At 49.1% G+C, this 15,876-nt stretch overlaps 1 protein-coding gene across 1 annotated transcript in view; it reads left to right on the top strand.

Moving 5' to 3' along the window:
• The window catches only part of SLC35E1 (solute carrier family 35 member E1), a 28,562-nt gene that overhangs the window by 1,403 nt on the left and 11,283 nt on the right, over positions 1–15,876 (top strand). The window contains exons 3-5 of the mRNA XM_003813601.6: positions 2,858–2,995; positions 4,378–4,503; positions 15,631–15,876. Of these exons, the coding sequence (XP_003813649.4) occupies positions 2,858–2,995; positions 4,378–4,503; positions 15,631–15,876 (510 nt within the window). The remainder of the gene's footprint in view (positions 1–2,857; positions 2,996–4,377; positions 4,504–15,630) is intronic.

Below are 15,876 nucleotides of genomic sequence, written 5' to 3'. Positions count from 1 at the left end.
GTTCAAGCAATTCTCCTGCCTCAGCCTCTCGAGTAGTTGGGACTACAGGCGTGCACCACCACACCTGGCTAATTTTTTTGTATTTTTAATAGAGACAGGGTTTCACCATGTTGCCAGGCTGGTCTCAAACTGCTGACCTCAAGTGATTTGTCCGCCTCAGCCTCCCAAAGTGCTGGTATTACAGGCGTCAGCCACTGCACTTGGCTAGGTTTTCACTTCTTGACCAGAGATTTCTGTCAGAGGACCTCTGGGATCAGAAGCCAGACGCGATCAAAGGATTTCGATCTTGGCAAAATCCAGCAAAGTCTTAGAAATTAAAACAGCCAGAAGTTGTGATGGTCTGGGAACGGAAGCGAAAGTGGCACACAGGACTCAGGGCTGCATAAGGAGGATGCTTTGGGCACAGTCCAAATTCTGTTCAAGATGCCAAGCCAGGGTATTTCCTGGCTCGGGGCAAGAATAGCCATGGCTTTAGCCGGAGACAGCTTTATCCCGTATCTTTAAGTGGAAGTTGGGCACTTGTTGTCTCAGCTGGAATCCATTTCATGCTGATGCTGGACACCGTGCCTCTTTTCCAAGTGGTTGGTTTCTGGCATGTTGTATTTTATGTCACTCAGAGAGGTAGTGCCCTGGATCGGCTTATAGAAATTGGGCCACCTATGGCTGATTTTTTTTTATTCCCGCCTGTCTTTGTCTCAGCAAGACCTGTGTGTGCTCTGTAGCCCTGCTCCCCCAGGGTGATGTCAGGCTGTGACTTGGCTTCTGAGAAGTCAGAGTTGTCCCTGAGGTGTGTAGCTGCATCACCGGATATCATCGTGTTTATCAGGTTTCCCCGTTGTACGGGACATTGTACCCAGCTTGGGCAAGGAGCCGGAACTTCACACAGTGAGGAAAGACTGGGAATTGGCCCGGTTAGGCAGCCAGACTAATTATAATGACATCATAACTTCTAGGAACCTGCCCTGCAAGGCAGATAAGGCCAGTAGTCATCATTCCTGATCTCAGGTTTTCCTGAGATGGACTGAGAGGGGAGAATCATGTGCCTGAGGGCCACAGCCTGATATTGGGGAAGCTGGAATTCAGGTCCACAGCCCTCGGTCTGCCCTCCCTGTGGCATGACCACTCCCTCCTAAAATCTCCACCTCTCCTATCTCTCCCTAAGAGTGTTTGTTTGTTTTTCTGAGACGGAGTCTCGCTCTGTTGCCCAGATTGGAGTGCCGTGGTGCTATCTCAGCTTACTGCAAGCTCCACCTCCTGGGTTCAAGCGACTCTTGCCTCAGCCTCCCGAGTAGCCGGGATTGCAGGCGCGTTCCATCACTCCTGGCTAATTTTTGTATTTTCAATAGAGACAGGGTTTCACCATGTTGGCCAGGCTGGTCTCAAACTCCTGACTTCAAGTGATCTGCCCTCCTCAGCCTCCCAAAGTGAAGAGTGTTCTTTGTAGGACAGGATTGAGCCGAGAGTCAGAAGAGCTGGACAGGCAGGAATGGATCCTGGTGGATCCTGGAAGTTGGGAGTTGTTTAACCCTGCATGCCAGACCTTCTAGAAGGCTCTCTGTCACTATGTTTGCTGCTCGTTCATTCAGCTAGCAGCTATTGAGTGCCTACTGTGTGCTAGGCACCAGGATAAAGCAGTGAACAAGGACCTGCTCTAAGGTTGTACACTAACAGGACCGGATGATGTAACAGACAGAGTGGGTGGAGAGGCTGGGCACGGTGGCCCACGCTTGTAATCCCAGCACTTTGGGAGGCCAAGGTGGGCAGATCACGAGGTCAAGAGATCGAGACCATCCTGGCCAACATCGCAAAACCCCATCTTTACTAAAAATACAAAAATTAGTTGGGCGTGGTGGTAGGCACCTGTAGTCCCAGCTACTCAGAAAGCTGAGGCAGGAGAATCGGTTGAACCTGGGAGGCAGAGGTTGCAGTGAGCCGAGATCATGCCACTGCATTCCATCCTGGTGACAGAGCGAGACTCCGTCTCAAAAAAAAAAAAAAGAGTGAGTGGAGAGCTCTCTGCTGGGGAAGCCCAGGCAGTGGCCCTGGGAACACAGCACAGGAGCCTCCCAAGGTGGAGGTGGGTTGGAGAAAGCACTCCTTGTGAAGGCAGGAGGTCACTGGGAGGAGAAGGCATCAGTGGAGTGTGCCAGCCAGGAGTAACCATACTGGAAGAGCCTGAAGTAAGAGGGAATGGGGGCTGGGCGCAGTGGCTCACACCTGTAATCCCAGTACTTTGGGAGGCCAAGGTGGATGGATGACGTGGATCAGGCGTTCAAGACTAGCCTGGCTAACATGGCGAAATCCTGTCTCTACTAAAAGTACAAAAAAATTGGCCGGGCGTGGTGGCACATCCCTGTAATCCCAGCTACTGGGGAGTCTGAGGCAGGAGAATCGCTTGAACCCGGGAAGCGGAGGTTGCAGTGAGCCACGATTGTGCCACTACACTCCAGCCTGGGCGACAGAGCGAGACTTGGTCTCAAAAAAACTATTTTTTAAAAAGAGGGAATGGGGGAGCCTTATAGAGGATCAGGGCTTCGAACCCTGGTGCGTCAGTGGCAGCTGAATAGATCTGTGGAGTTAGGACCAGCCCCGGGCTGTGGCCCTGAGCAGAGGCTCTTAATGGGGGTGACGGTATGGGGATGGGGCCACCCACAAATAAGCCCTGCCCCTGGCGCTCTGATAACCACCTGCCCCCAGCCACCCACCAGAGCGTCACTGGCACAGCAAACACCACTTTCAAAGTGTTAGGTGGTATCCCTTTGCTGAGGGAGGAGAGGGGCTCTTCCCTGGGCATCTGTGGCGTGTGGCCCAGCTCTAGTCTGGCCTGTGAGCCCTTCTTGATGACCTCTTCCTGCAGGTATACTTGTCACTCATCCCCATCATCAGCGGTGTCCTGCTGGCCACCGTCACCGAGTTGTCTTTTGACATGTGGGGACTCGTCAGCGCCCTCGCCGCCACGCTGTGCTTCTCGCTTCAGAACATTTTCTCCAAAAAGGTATTTGGTCACCATCAGCGGACATGCATGGGGTTTCAGGGGTGTGCGGGCAGCAAACTGGTGGCATTGGGAAAACAGGCGGAGTAGAAATTTCTTTGCTATTAGAGCAGAAAAATCTTGATTGCCATTGTGCTGATTTTCTGTTTGTCATTTTGCTTTTTAAATAGTTTGTTTTTCTGGCCGGGCGCAGTGGCTCATGCCTATAATCCCAGCACTTTGGGAGGCCAAGGTGGGCAGTTCACTTGAGGCCAGGAGTTCAACACCAGCCTGACCAATATGGCAAAACCCCATCTCTACTAAAAACATAAAAATTAGCCAGGCACGCATCTGTAATCCCAGCTACTCCAGACACTGAGGCACAAGAATTGCTTGAACCCAGGAAGCGGGGCTTGCAGTGAGCTGAGATTTTGCATCACTGCACTCCAACCTGGGCAAGAGTGAGTCTCCATCTCAAAAAAAAAAAAAAAAAAAAAAAGTTTTTCTATTATAAAGTTAATGTGCTCAATAAGAAAAAAATAAAGAAAAGCTCTTTTATTGAGACCAAGGCTCACTGTCGCCCAGGCTGGAGTGCAGTGGCACAGTCATAGCTTACTGCAGCCTCAGTCTTCGAAGCTCAAGTGATCCTCACACCTCAGCCTCATAAAGCACTGGGATTACAGGCATTAGCCACCAGGCCTAGCTAAAAACTTCAATTTAAAACAAGATTTTAAAACTTGTTGAAGCCTAGTGCAGTGGCTCACATCTATAATCCCAGCACTTTGGGAGGCCAAGGCAGGAGGATCACTTGAGGCTAGGAGTTCGAGACCAGCCTAGGCAATAGGAATAGAGTGAGACCCCGTCTCAAAAAAAAAAATTGCTCTTAACTCCTGTGATAATCACACACTTTTCAGGTACCATGGTTAATGCAGTCTCTCTATTGGAAATACCAGTTATTTCCAACGTTTCATTGTAATGTAGAAACAATCACGTGTGTGATGTTTTCCTGTTTCAGTATTTCATTATGATAGGCTTACAGTTCTCAGGTTAGAGGGTATGAAACGTTAATCACTCTTAATATGGTTTGTCTGGTCGTATTGTAGAAAGGTTATACCAATTCAGCCTCAAACCGGTGGAATTTCAGAGTGCCTACTTCACTTCATCCTCACCAGCACTGAGTGTTACTGTTTTATTTTTGTTTTCTTTTCTCAGTCGTTTATGCATGGAGCATGGTGCTTGTTTCAGGCCTGTGCTGTGTATGTCCTCACAAATGCACTTGCAGGTTTGGTGTCCAAGCTCAGATGTCAGGGTTAATGTCCAGTCACTGTGTTTGGGGCCTGAGTCACTGGAGCCCTTTTTGCCACATATAGTTTTAATCACCCTCTAAAGAGGCTTTCCCTTTCCAGGTCTTGCGAGATTCACGGATCCACCATCTCCGGCTGCTCAACATCCTGGGCTGCCACGCCGTCTTCTTTATGATCCCCACCTGGGTTCTGGTGGACCTCTCGGCTTTCCTGGTCAGCAGCGACTTGGTGAGTTGTATAGCACCAAGAACACGCCATTTTCTTGGCTAGTTCCAGAATAGGTGCTTTGTTGAGGAGCTGTAGCTGCATGTTAACATTGGGGTATCTTTTGGGCACCTGACAGCCAGCGCTTTCAGCAGTCAGTCCTCTGTAATGCCTCACGGTGACGATGCACGCCATCAAGGAAGTGGGTTTCCTGTGCATTTCCTTCTCTGGTGTGCTTGATCCCAGGTGCTGATAGCTGCTGTGTGTGCACCAGTAGCGTCAAGGAAGAGAAGGTGACTCTTTCACCTCCTGACAGTATAGTCCAGATAGCACATTGACTTTTTATTTTTACTCATTTTTTATTTTAAATGTTTATTTTTTAGAGACAGAACCTCGCTCTGTTGCCAGGGCTGGAGTGCAGTGGCACAATCATGGCTCACTGCAGCCTTGACCTCAATCCGGGGCTCAAGCGATCCTCCCACAGCCTCGGCTAATTTTTTTTTGTTTGATTTTTGTTTTTTTACTGTTTTTGGAGAGACAGGGTCTCACTATGTTGCCCAGGCTGGTCCTGAACTCCTGGCCTTAAGAGATCTGCCTTGGCCTCCCAAAGTGCTGGGATTACAGATGTGAGTCACTGTGCCTTGCCAGCCCTGGAACTTTGAAAACTATGCACTGGCCAAAAAAAAAAAAAAAAAAAAAAAAAAGCCGGGCGCAGTGGCTCACGCCTGTAATCCCAGCACTTTGGGAGGCCAAGGCGGGCGGATCACGAGGTCAGGAGTTTGAGACCAGCCTGGCCAATATGGTGACACCCTGTTTCTCCCAAAAATACAAAAATTAGCCAGGCATGGTGGCTCGCACCTGTAGTCCCAGCTACTCGGGAGGCTGAGGCAGAAGAATTGCTTGAACCCAGGATGTGGCGGTTGCAGTGAGCCGAGATGGTGCCACTGCACTCCAGCCTGGGTGACAGAGGGAGACTCCGTGTCAAAAAAAAAGAAAAAAACGTGCGCTGCCTGGGTGTGGTGGCTCACGCCTATAATCCCAGCACTTTGGGAGGCCAAGGTGTGTGAATCATTTGAGGTCAGGAGTTCGAGACCAGCCTGACCAATATGGTGAAATCCTGTCTCTACTAAAAGTACAAAATTAGCCAGGCGTGGTGGTGCACGCCTGTAATCCCAGCCACTTGGGAGGCTGAGGTGGGAGAATCGCTTGAACCCAGGAGGCAGAGGTTGCAGTGAGCCGAGATCGCACCACTGCACTCCAGCCTGGGCAACAAGTGTGAAGCTCCGTCTCAAAAAAAAAAAGAAAGAAAGAAAGAAAACTGTGCAGCTCAGTTCCTCCCTGGTCTCTGTTTCCATTTACTCCACGTCGAATCTTTCTGCCACCTGCAGGGTCTGCCTTCAGAGAATGTGTTATAAATGAATGCAAGTGGCTGCGGTGAGGAGGAGGCCAGTGCGATTCTTCCAGACTCGAGTTAGAAAGGAAAAGTAAATATTTATTGAGGTCTTAATGTGGTCTAGCTGGATTTGTGACATTTCTTATCTTTAATCCTTGGCTCCACCTGCTGAAGTAGTGGATATTACCTCTATTTTCCCAATCAGTAAACCATGGCTCACTTTTCTAACTTTCGCTTCACATTGATGAGCTGTAATTCTTCTGTAAAGAACTTTCCATCTTCCAGGACTAGTTTGTTACCTTGAAGTATGGTACGAGAAAGGCAGTTTAATGCTTAACTGTTCCTTTTGATGACTAATTTTCAGGATAGAGAGTTGGAGCTTACTCCAAATGTTGACCAGAGTTGAGGGTTTGTTTGGGGGTAGGGAAGGGGGTTCTCTTTTTCTCTCCAGCATCATTGTGAACTTTTATGTGTTTGTCAGTTGCATGAATTATTCGTTTTCCTAGTCAAATTGTCCTGTCTTGGCCAGGTGCAGTGGCTCCAGCCTGTAATCCCAGCACTTTGGGAGGCCGAGGTGGGCAGATCACTTGAGGTCAGGAGTTCAAGACCAGCCTGGCCAACGTGGTGAAACCCCATCTCTACAGAAAATACAAAAATTTGCCAGGCATGGTGGTGCATGCCTGTAATCCCAGCTACTCAGGAGGCTGAGGCAGGAGAATTGCTTGAACCTGGAAGGCGGAGGTTGCGGTGAGCTGAGATTGTACCACTGCACTCCAGCCTGGGCGACAGAGCGAGACTCCATCTTAAAAAAAAAAGAAGAAAAAAAAAATTGTCCTGTCTTAGCCATTGGAGCCCTTCTGATTGGCTCCTTGCCCTTCTAGCACTGTGGGTCAGCGTTTCTCCCAGCGGGATGCCCGCCTTCACCTTGTGTACTTCCCATCCCAGAGCTGCAGTCAGCCCCTCCTTCAGGACTCCAGGTGCCGTTAGTGGGGAGCGGTATTTAGAGACACAATCCAGGTGCCATGGGTGCTTTTGGCTGCTGGATGGTCATTGTTGTTAGGCCTTTACTGTGAAAAATTAGGAAGTACACACTTGGGGCAGCAGCAAAGAGTTCCTAGCAATTAGCGTCACTTTCAGTTGAACAGTCCAGATCTTTGCTGTTTTGAATTTCGTATTTAGATCTCGTCGCTGGTATGCTTGGTTCTGCTCCTCGTTTCTTAGTTGCTTATTCTACCCGTTATTCACTGATGTTATTCTACTGTACACTCACTCATATAATTGCTTCAGAATGAGCATTCTCACAGCACAGTTGCAACTGGAGTGCTGAGAAAAGGTTAGTATTTCTTTGCAGGCTGGGTGTGGTGGCTCACACCTGGAATCCCAGCACTTTAGGAGACCGAGGTAGGTGGATCCCTTGAGGCCAGGAGTTCGAAACCAGCCTGGCCAACGTGGGGAAACCCCATCTCTAGAAAAAATATAAAAATTACCTGGTGTGGTGGCGTACGCCTATAATCCTAGCTACTAGGTAGGTGGAGGTTGCAGTGAGCTGAGATCACGACACTGCACTCCAACCTGGGTGACAAAGCGAGACTGTCTCATAAAAATAAAAAAAAAGAAGAAGTCTGGTCATGATTCCTGTAGTCCCCTCCCTGACCATGGATAACATTTCTTAGGCTCCTAGTTCACCTGTCATATTTTTGCAAATATAAGCAAATTTGCATGTATAATCACCCTCTGTCCTTATTACACACAGAGTAGCTTTTTATTTTTTTATTTTATTTTATTTTATTTTATTTTATTTTATTTTATTTTTTGAGACGGAGTTTCTCTGTCTCCTAGGCTAGAATGCAATGGCATGTTCTTGGCTCACTGCAGCCTCCGCCTCCCAGATTCAAGCAGTTCTCCTGCCTCAGCCTCCCGAGTAGCTGGGACTACAGACACCCACCACCGCGCCCAGCTAATTTTTTGTGTGTTTTTACTAGAGGTGGGGTTTCTCCATTTTGGCCAGGCTAGTCTCAAACTCCTGACATTAGGTGATCCACCCACTTCGGCCTCCCAAAGTGCTGGAATTATGGGCGTAAGCGACCACGCCCAGCCCAAAAAGTAGCTTTTTAAATTTACAGGTCAGGCACAGTGCCTCACACATGTAATCCCAGTATTTTGGAAGGCAGAGGCAGGCAGACTGCTTTAGCCTCAGGAGTTTGAGACTAGCCTGGTCAACATGGTGAAACCCCATCTCTACGTAAAAGAAAACCAAAAATTAACCCGGCATGGTGGCACATGCCTGTAGTCCCAGCTACTTGGGAGCCTGAGGTGGGAAGATCACTTGAGCCCGGGAAGGTCAAAGCTGCAGTGAGCCATGTTTGAGCCACTGCACCCCAGCCAGCATGACAGAGCAAGACCCTATCTCAAAAATAAATATAAATATACAGTCATCCTTCCATATCTGTGGGTTCCACACTGGTGGATTCAACCAACTGCGAATTGAAAATATATGGTAGAAAAACAAACAAAATACTATAATAAAGAATAAGACATTTTAAAATAATACAGTATAACAATTATTTGTATAGCCGTTTTATTGTATTAGGGATTATAAGTAATCTAGCGATGATTTCAAGTATATGGGAGGATGTGCATGGATTACATGCAAATACTAAACCATTTTATAAAAGGGACTTGAACATCTGTAGATTTTGGCATCCGCAGGGGTCCCTAGAACCAGTCCTCCGTGGATACTGAAGGGGAGCTGAACTATTCTGCACCTTGTTCATTTCATCTCATCGTCCCAGAGAGCTCTTCATAATGACATAGAAGGCCTTTCTCATTTCTTGTACGGCTGTGTAATAGTGTCAGTGGGTTTCCTGTCAGTTCCTCTGCTGTTCTGTGTTACAGCTCATTAGAGTATGTATGTGTCCACACATGGACAGAAACATAGAGGCTTTTGCTGTGTTTTTTTGTCTTTGCTTTTCTTGCCCTTAGGACATTTTGTGTTGTTATTGTTGTTCTAGTCATTATCTTTTTTGTTGTTGTAATACCTTAAGTAACCTTTTTTTTTTAGTTGAGGCTGTGTATGTTATGTTTGGTGGTGTTTTGTTTGGTTGGTTCTTTTTTTTCGTAGAGACTGTCTCCCACTGTTGCCTAGGTTGGTCTTGAACTCTTGGCCTTAAGCCATCCTCCCGCCTTGGCCTCTCAAAGTGCTGGGATTACAGCTGTGAGCCACCACACTTGGCCCATATGTTTTTTAACATGAGCATGACTTTGTGTATTTTAATAGCAGCCCTAGGCATACACCATATTCACTAATGTTGCAGTCTGAAGATGGGGTTCCCACATGTCTGGGTTCCCCCTCTTTGTCTTGTGTCTCCCACATAGACTACACAGACAGCAGGTTAGTTAGCACCGTCGCAGTCCTGTTCTCCAGAACAGGCGGGAAGAGGATGAGATGGGAGAATGTCAGCTGGTGTCTGCTGCTCTCCAGTCTACCAAGAATCAAAGGCTGCAGTGGGCAGTTCCCAGAGACGCCTGGCCCAGTTGCCAAATGGCTTGGCAAAAGACAGGCGGGGATTCCTAGACTCTGGAGCAGGTGGCCTGGTTTCAAAACTTGGACAGAATGCATGAAGCAGCTACTTGAGAACCGAGAAATAAATGGTAGCAGGCAGATGGCCGGGGGAAAGACCAGAATTCAGAGTGCCTTGGAGCCACCAGTGAGTTCGTCATTCTTCTTCCTCCTGTGTCTTCAGCCTGGACATGAGGCAGCTCAGAAGGTAGATGCGGGCACTGAATGAGAACAGAGATGTTCTCTGCTTGGAGTCTGGAGAATGGGAAAGGAGACTCCTAACCCTCAGAGAGAATGGAGGAAATCCCCTGTTAGGCTTTCTCTTTTCTTTTCTTTCTTTTTTTTTTTTTTTTGAGATGGAGTCTTGATCTGTTGCCCAGGCTGGAGCGCAGTGGCGTGATCTCAGCTCGCTGCAACCTCTGCCTCCAGGGTTCAAGAGATTGTCCTGCCCCAGCCTCCCGTATAGCTGGGATTACAGGCACATGCCATCATGCCCAGCTAATTTTTATGTATTTTTTTTTTTTTTTTAAGTAGAGATGGGTTTCACTATGTTGGCCAGGCTGGTCTTGAACTCCCGACCTCAGGTGATCTGCCTGCCTCGACCTCCCAAAGAGATAGGATTACAGGCGTGAGCCACCACACCTGGATGCCTGTTAGGCTTTTTCTCTTTTTTGTTTTTTTCTTTTGGTTTTTTTTTGTTTGTTTTTGTTTTTTGTTTTTGAGATGGAGTCTCACTCTGTCGCCCAGACTGGAGTGCAGTGGCGTGATCTTAGCTTACTCTAACCTCCGCCTCCCAGGTTCAAGCGATTCTCCCACCTCAGCTTCCTGAGTAGCTGGAATTGTAGGCGCGCACCACCACTCCTGGCTAATTTTTGTGTTTTTAGTAGAGACGGGGTTTCACCATGTTGGCCAGGCTGGTCTCGAACTCCTGACCTCAGATCATCTCCCTGCCTCAGCCTCCCAAAGTGCCGGGATTACAGGCACCAGCCGGCACGCCCAGCTGTCTGTTAGGTTTTTTTCTATTTTCTTTTTTGCCTTCATCTCTTGCTTCCCAGGCTCCTGACAATCCTATGTTGGTGGCAGCAGCAGCAGGTTCCACAGCCACCTAAAACCCTGAGAAAGGCGACTCTTCCTCTGCTGTTTGAGGACATATAGTCCTCAGAGGATGGGACGAGCCCTTCTGCAGCTTGTTCTCTGTACTATCACTGCCTGACCCTCAAATGGGGGTGTAATCACAGGAAGTGAACAGCAGAGTACGGTGATTAAACCTCAGCTTTCTGACTGGAGGGCCATGAAAGGGAGGGACTAGGAAACTAGAAAGTACTCAGGAGATTGTGTGGAGGGAGGAGCTGAGGACAGCGACCTCATAAAGTCGCCCATGGAATCCCAGGCTCGCCCCTGAGCGTCACACATGTGAGGATGAGATCTTAAACAGCATACCAAAGACTGAGAACAGAACTGTGGGAGAGACCAGCGCTTGGCTTTCAGACTGACCACGGGCGGCACAGACTCAGGACAGAGCCAAATACCACTGGAAAGGCTTTGAAAACATAACTGACATTGGAACCACAACCCACAGAAGGCTGGTCAAGCCTGCAGCCTGAACCCAGCATCATCAATTGCCTGCTAAAACAAAACATCAACATTCTTCATAGGATTTAAATAAGACCCAGACTTTTATAATATGCGAAATGCCCGGGATTCCAGCCAAAATTACGTAGTTTACGAAGACCCAGGAAATTCCAGGTGGTTGGGAAAAGACAATCAACAAGGGCCAACAGTGCAATGACACAGATGTTGGGATTATCAGACAGACTTTAAAGCAGTGATTACCATCGTGCTCCAAGGAGCAAAGTAAAGACTCTGGAGACAAATGTGAACAGATAGAAGATAGAGTGAAGAACCAAATGGAAATTTTTAAAATTCCTTTGAGAGAGGGTCTCATTCTGTGCTCAGGCTGGAGTGCAGTGGTACAATCACAGCTCACTGCCACCTCAACCTCTTTGGGCTCAGTGATCCTCCCACCTCAACCTCTTGAGTAGCTGGGACTACATGTTCACACCAGCATATCTGGTTAACTCTGTGTGTGTGTGTGTGTGTGTGTGTGTGTGTGTGTGTGTGTGTGTGTGTGTGTGTGTATTTTTTGTAGAAAGAAGGTTTTGCCATATTGCCCAGTCTGATCTCAAACTTCTGGGCTTAAGCGATCCACCCGCCTCAGCCTCCCAAAGTGCTGGGACTATAGACATGAGCCACCAAACTTGGCTAGAAATTTTCTTTTTTTTCCCTTAGACGGAGTCTTGCTCTGTCACCCAGGCTGGAGTGCAATGGCGGGATCTCGGCTCACTGCAACCTCTGCCTCCCAGGCTCAAGTGATTCTCCTACTTCAGCCTCCCGAGCAACTGGAATTACAGGCGCCTGCCACCATGCCTGGCTAATTTTTATATTTTTAGTAGAGATGGGGTTTCACCATGTTGGCCAGGCTGGAGGCCAGAAATTTTTAAATGGAAGATAGTAACTTAAAAACTCACAGGATTGGCTGGGCGTGGTGGCTCATGCCTGTAATCCCAGAACTTTGGGAGGCCAAGGCAGGTGGATCTCAAGGTCAGGAGTTCAAGACCAGCCTGACCAACATGGAGAAACCCCGTCTCTACTAAAAATACAAAAATTAGCTGGGCGTGGTGGCACGTGCCTGTAATCCCAGCTACTCAGAAGGCTGAGGCAGGAGAACTGCTTGAACGCGGGAGGCGGAGGTTGCAGTGAGCCAACATCATGCCGTTGCACTCCAGCCTGGGCGACAGAGCGAGAGTCCATCTCAAAAAAAAAAAAAACAACTCAAGGGATGGACTCAAAAGCGGAATGGAGGTAACAGAGGAAGGAGCCAATAACTTGAAGATAAATCAGTCTACATTATCCAGTTTAAACAACAGAGAGAAATTAGATCAGAAGACAATGGACAGATGGCTGGGTGCGGTGGCTCATGCATATAATCCAATCCCAGCACTTTGGAAGGCCGAGCCAGGTGGATCACTTGAGGTCAGGAGTTCGGGACCAGCCTGCCCAATATAGTGAAACTCCTCCTGTACTAAAAATAGAAAAATTAGCCAGGTGTGGTGTGGCACACCTGTAGTCCCAGCTACTTGGCAGGCTGAGGCAGGTGAATTGCTTGAACTGGGAGGCAGAGGTTGCAGTGAGCCAAGATCGTGCCACTGCACTCCAACCTGGGTGACAGAGTGAGACTCCGTCTCAAGAAAAAATAGGCCGGGTGTGGTGGCTCACACCTGTAGTCCCAGTACTTTGGGAGGCCAAGGTGGGCGGATCACCTGAGGTCAGGAGTTCGAGACCAGCCTGGCCAACATGGTGAAACCCCATCTCTACTAAAAATACAAAAATTAGCTGGGCATGGTGGTGGTTGCCTGTAATCCCAGCTACTCGGGAGGCTGAAACAGGAGAATCACTTGAACCCGGGAGGCAGAGGTTGCAGTGAGCTGAGATCGCACCATTGCACTCCAGCCAGGGTGACAAGAGCAAAACTCTATCTCAAACAAAAACAAAAACAAAAAAAAAACTTCACCATCCTGGCTAACACGATGAAACCCTGTCTCTACTAAAAATACAACAATTAGCCGGGCATGGTGGCGGGCACCTGTAGTCCCAGCTATGCGGGAGGCTGAGGCCGGAGAATGGTGTGAACCCAGGAGGCGGAGCTTACTGTAAGCAGAGATCCCACCACTGCACTGCAGCCTAGGTGACAGAGCGAGACTCCGTCTCAAAACAAAACAAAACAAAAAACTTCAGTACATGGAATGTTACACACAGTGGAGCATTACTCAGCAATGAAAAGGTACCAACTCTTGTCCCTCACAACATGGATGAATGGCAGAGTTGCCACACTGAGTGAAAGCAGCCTGTCTCCAAAGGTTCCCAGCCATGTGATTCCAGTTCCATGACAGTCTCCCAAGGACACACGGATCATGACAGAAAACATGGATGGTTGCCAGGTTTAGGAGGAGGGGGTTAGGACAAAAGAGAAGCCCCCCAGGAGTGTCCTAATCCCTGATGGTCATGGTGGTTCCATGAATTGATGCATTTGTTAAAATGCCTGGAATTGGCCAGGCGCGGTGGCTCATGCCAGTAATCCCAGCACTTTGGGAGGCCGAGGCAGGTGGATCACGAGGTCAGGAGATCGAGACCATCCTGGCTAACACGGTGAAACCCCGTCTCTACTAAAAATACAAAAAATTAGCCGGGCGCGGTGGCGGGCGCCTGTAGTCCCGGCTACTCGGGAGGCTGAGGCAGGAGAATGGCGTGAACCCAGGAGGCGGAGCTTGCAGTGAGCAGAGATCGCGCCACTGCACTCCAGCCTGGGCGACAGAGCAAAACTCTGTCTCAAAAAAAAAAAAAATGCCTGGAATTGTGCACCGTGCTGCCAAATCAGTCCATTTTATTATGTATCTTTTTTTTGTTTTAAGCCAGATTGGTTGGGTTCCCTTCCCAGAAGATAGATATCTATGCAAGCAGGAAGAAAATAGCATGGAAGTCCTAACCGATCACCTTAGGGAGCGACCCCTGGGAGAACAGGCTGGCCCAACATGAAGGCATCCTGGTGGGCTCGTATATATTACAGGGGCTATTCCTCCAGTGAGGTTCCCCGCAGAAGCTGCAGGGTGTATGGCACAGGTAAATGGATTTGCATTTGGGAGTTCCAGTCTTGAGTTGGTTGACATTGAGCTGGTCGCCTAAGCGTGTCTTCTTGCATTTGAGAGGACCGTGTGATCCTTCTCTCTTGGAGTGCAGTGGAGATGGAGTCAGGTAGACATCCTGCAGCTCCAGCAGGGCCGCCAATCACGGTCGCCCTGGGCTGAGCCAGCTCTGTCCTCCTGTGGCCAAGGTCAGCGTGGCCTGGAAATTGGCCTACAGGGCAGTGTCTACCTGGTTCTCACCTGTCTGCCTGTCCTGGGACCAGCCTAGGCTCTTTGGGGGATTCCATGGTCCCAATGTCTGCTAGTTGTGATTTCTTAATTTCTGGATCCCTTAGTCAGAATGGCCTCATTCTGGTCAGGGTCAGATGGTAAAGTTTTGTGGGGTTTTTTTGAAACAGTGTCTTACACTGTCGCCCAGGCTGGAGTGCTATGGCGCCATCGTAGCTCACTGTAGCCTTGAACTCCTAGGCTCAAGCGATCCTCCCACCTCAGCCTCCCAGGTAGCTGGGACCACAGGTGTGCACCACCATGCCTGGCTAGTTTTTTTTTTTTTTTTGTAGAGACAGGGTCTCACTGTGTTGCCCAGGCTGCCCTCGAATGATTTTTTTTTCTTAGCCTCCCAGAGTGCTGGGATTACAGGCATGAGCCACCACGCCCAACCTAAACTGGTTTTTTTGTTTGTTTTTTTGAGACAGAGTCTCGCTCTGTTGCCCTAGCTGGAGTGCAGTGGTGCAATCTCAGCTCACTGCAACCTCCACCTCCCAGGTTCAAGAGATTCTCCTGCCTCAGCTGGGATTACAGGCATGTGCCACCACACCACACCCGACCAATTTTGTATTTTTAATAGAGACACAGTTTTACCATGTTGGTCAGGCTGGTCTTGAACTCCTGACCTCAGATGATCCAGCTGCATCGGCCTCCCAAAGTGCTGGGATTACAGGTGTGAGCCACTGCACCTGGCCTCAGCTGTTGATGGTAACGTCACCTCTTGTGTTTGTTTGGCTTGAGATTGTTGTAAAGCACTTCAAAAGCCATGATTCTGTTTCATCCTCACAGCAATAGGTGCAGACCCGTGGCTTTCGTATTACCAGGTACTTCGCAGGCTCAGAGCCACCTTCCCAGGACCTCCAACCCTGTAGAATGCATTGTGTCCAACAAGCAGATCCCTGCTTTGCCAAACCCAGGGTTCCTGGCTGTTCACTGCCAGGGAAGGCTTTGGCTTACATCTTGCTTGGTGCCCTTTGGGGACCTGGCTTCACCTGTTTCCTTGGCAGGAGACGGCGGGTGATTCCCGTGCTGTGTGGTGTCATGAGGTTCTGAGGTCATGGACCTAAAGCACCTAGTGTCTCTTGGTGACACACCTGGACTGGCTGCCTGTGGACCATGAGGCTCCAGATGAGCCCCTCCACATCCCTTCCCCTAACCCTGCCAGGTGGATACAGGGAGGCAGGGTCACCGCTGCCCACTGAAGTGCTGTCTTTACCTTCCGGTCTCTGCAGACCTACGTCTACCAGTGGCCCTGGACGCTCCTGCTCCTGGCTGTCAGCGGCTTCTGTAACTTTGCCCAGAATGTTATCGCCTTCAGCATCCTCAACCTCGTTAGCCCCCTGAGCTACTCGGTCGCCAATGCCACCAAAAGAATCATGGTCATCACGGTGTCCCTGATCATGCTGCGCAACCCAGTCACCAGCACCAACGTCCTGGGCATGATGACCGCCATCCTGGGGGTCTTCCTCTATAACAAG

The sequence above is a fragment of the Pan paniscus genome, chromosome 20 (genome assembly GCF_029289425.2).
Source record: "Pan paniscus chromosome 20, NHGRI_mPanPan1-v2.0_pri, whole genome shotgun sequence".
Classification (NCBI taxonomy): Eukaryota; Metazoa; Chordata; class Mammalia; order Primates; family Hominidae; genus Pan; species Pan paniscus.
Note: the sequence above shows the minus strand (reverse complement) of the source record. Positions and strands in the feature narration are given on the sequence as shown.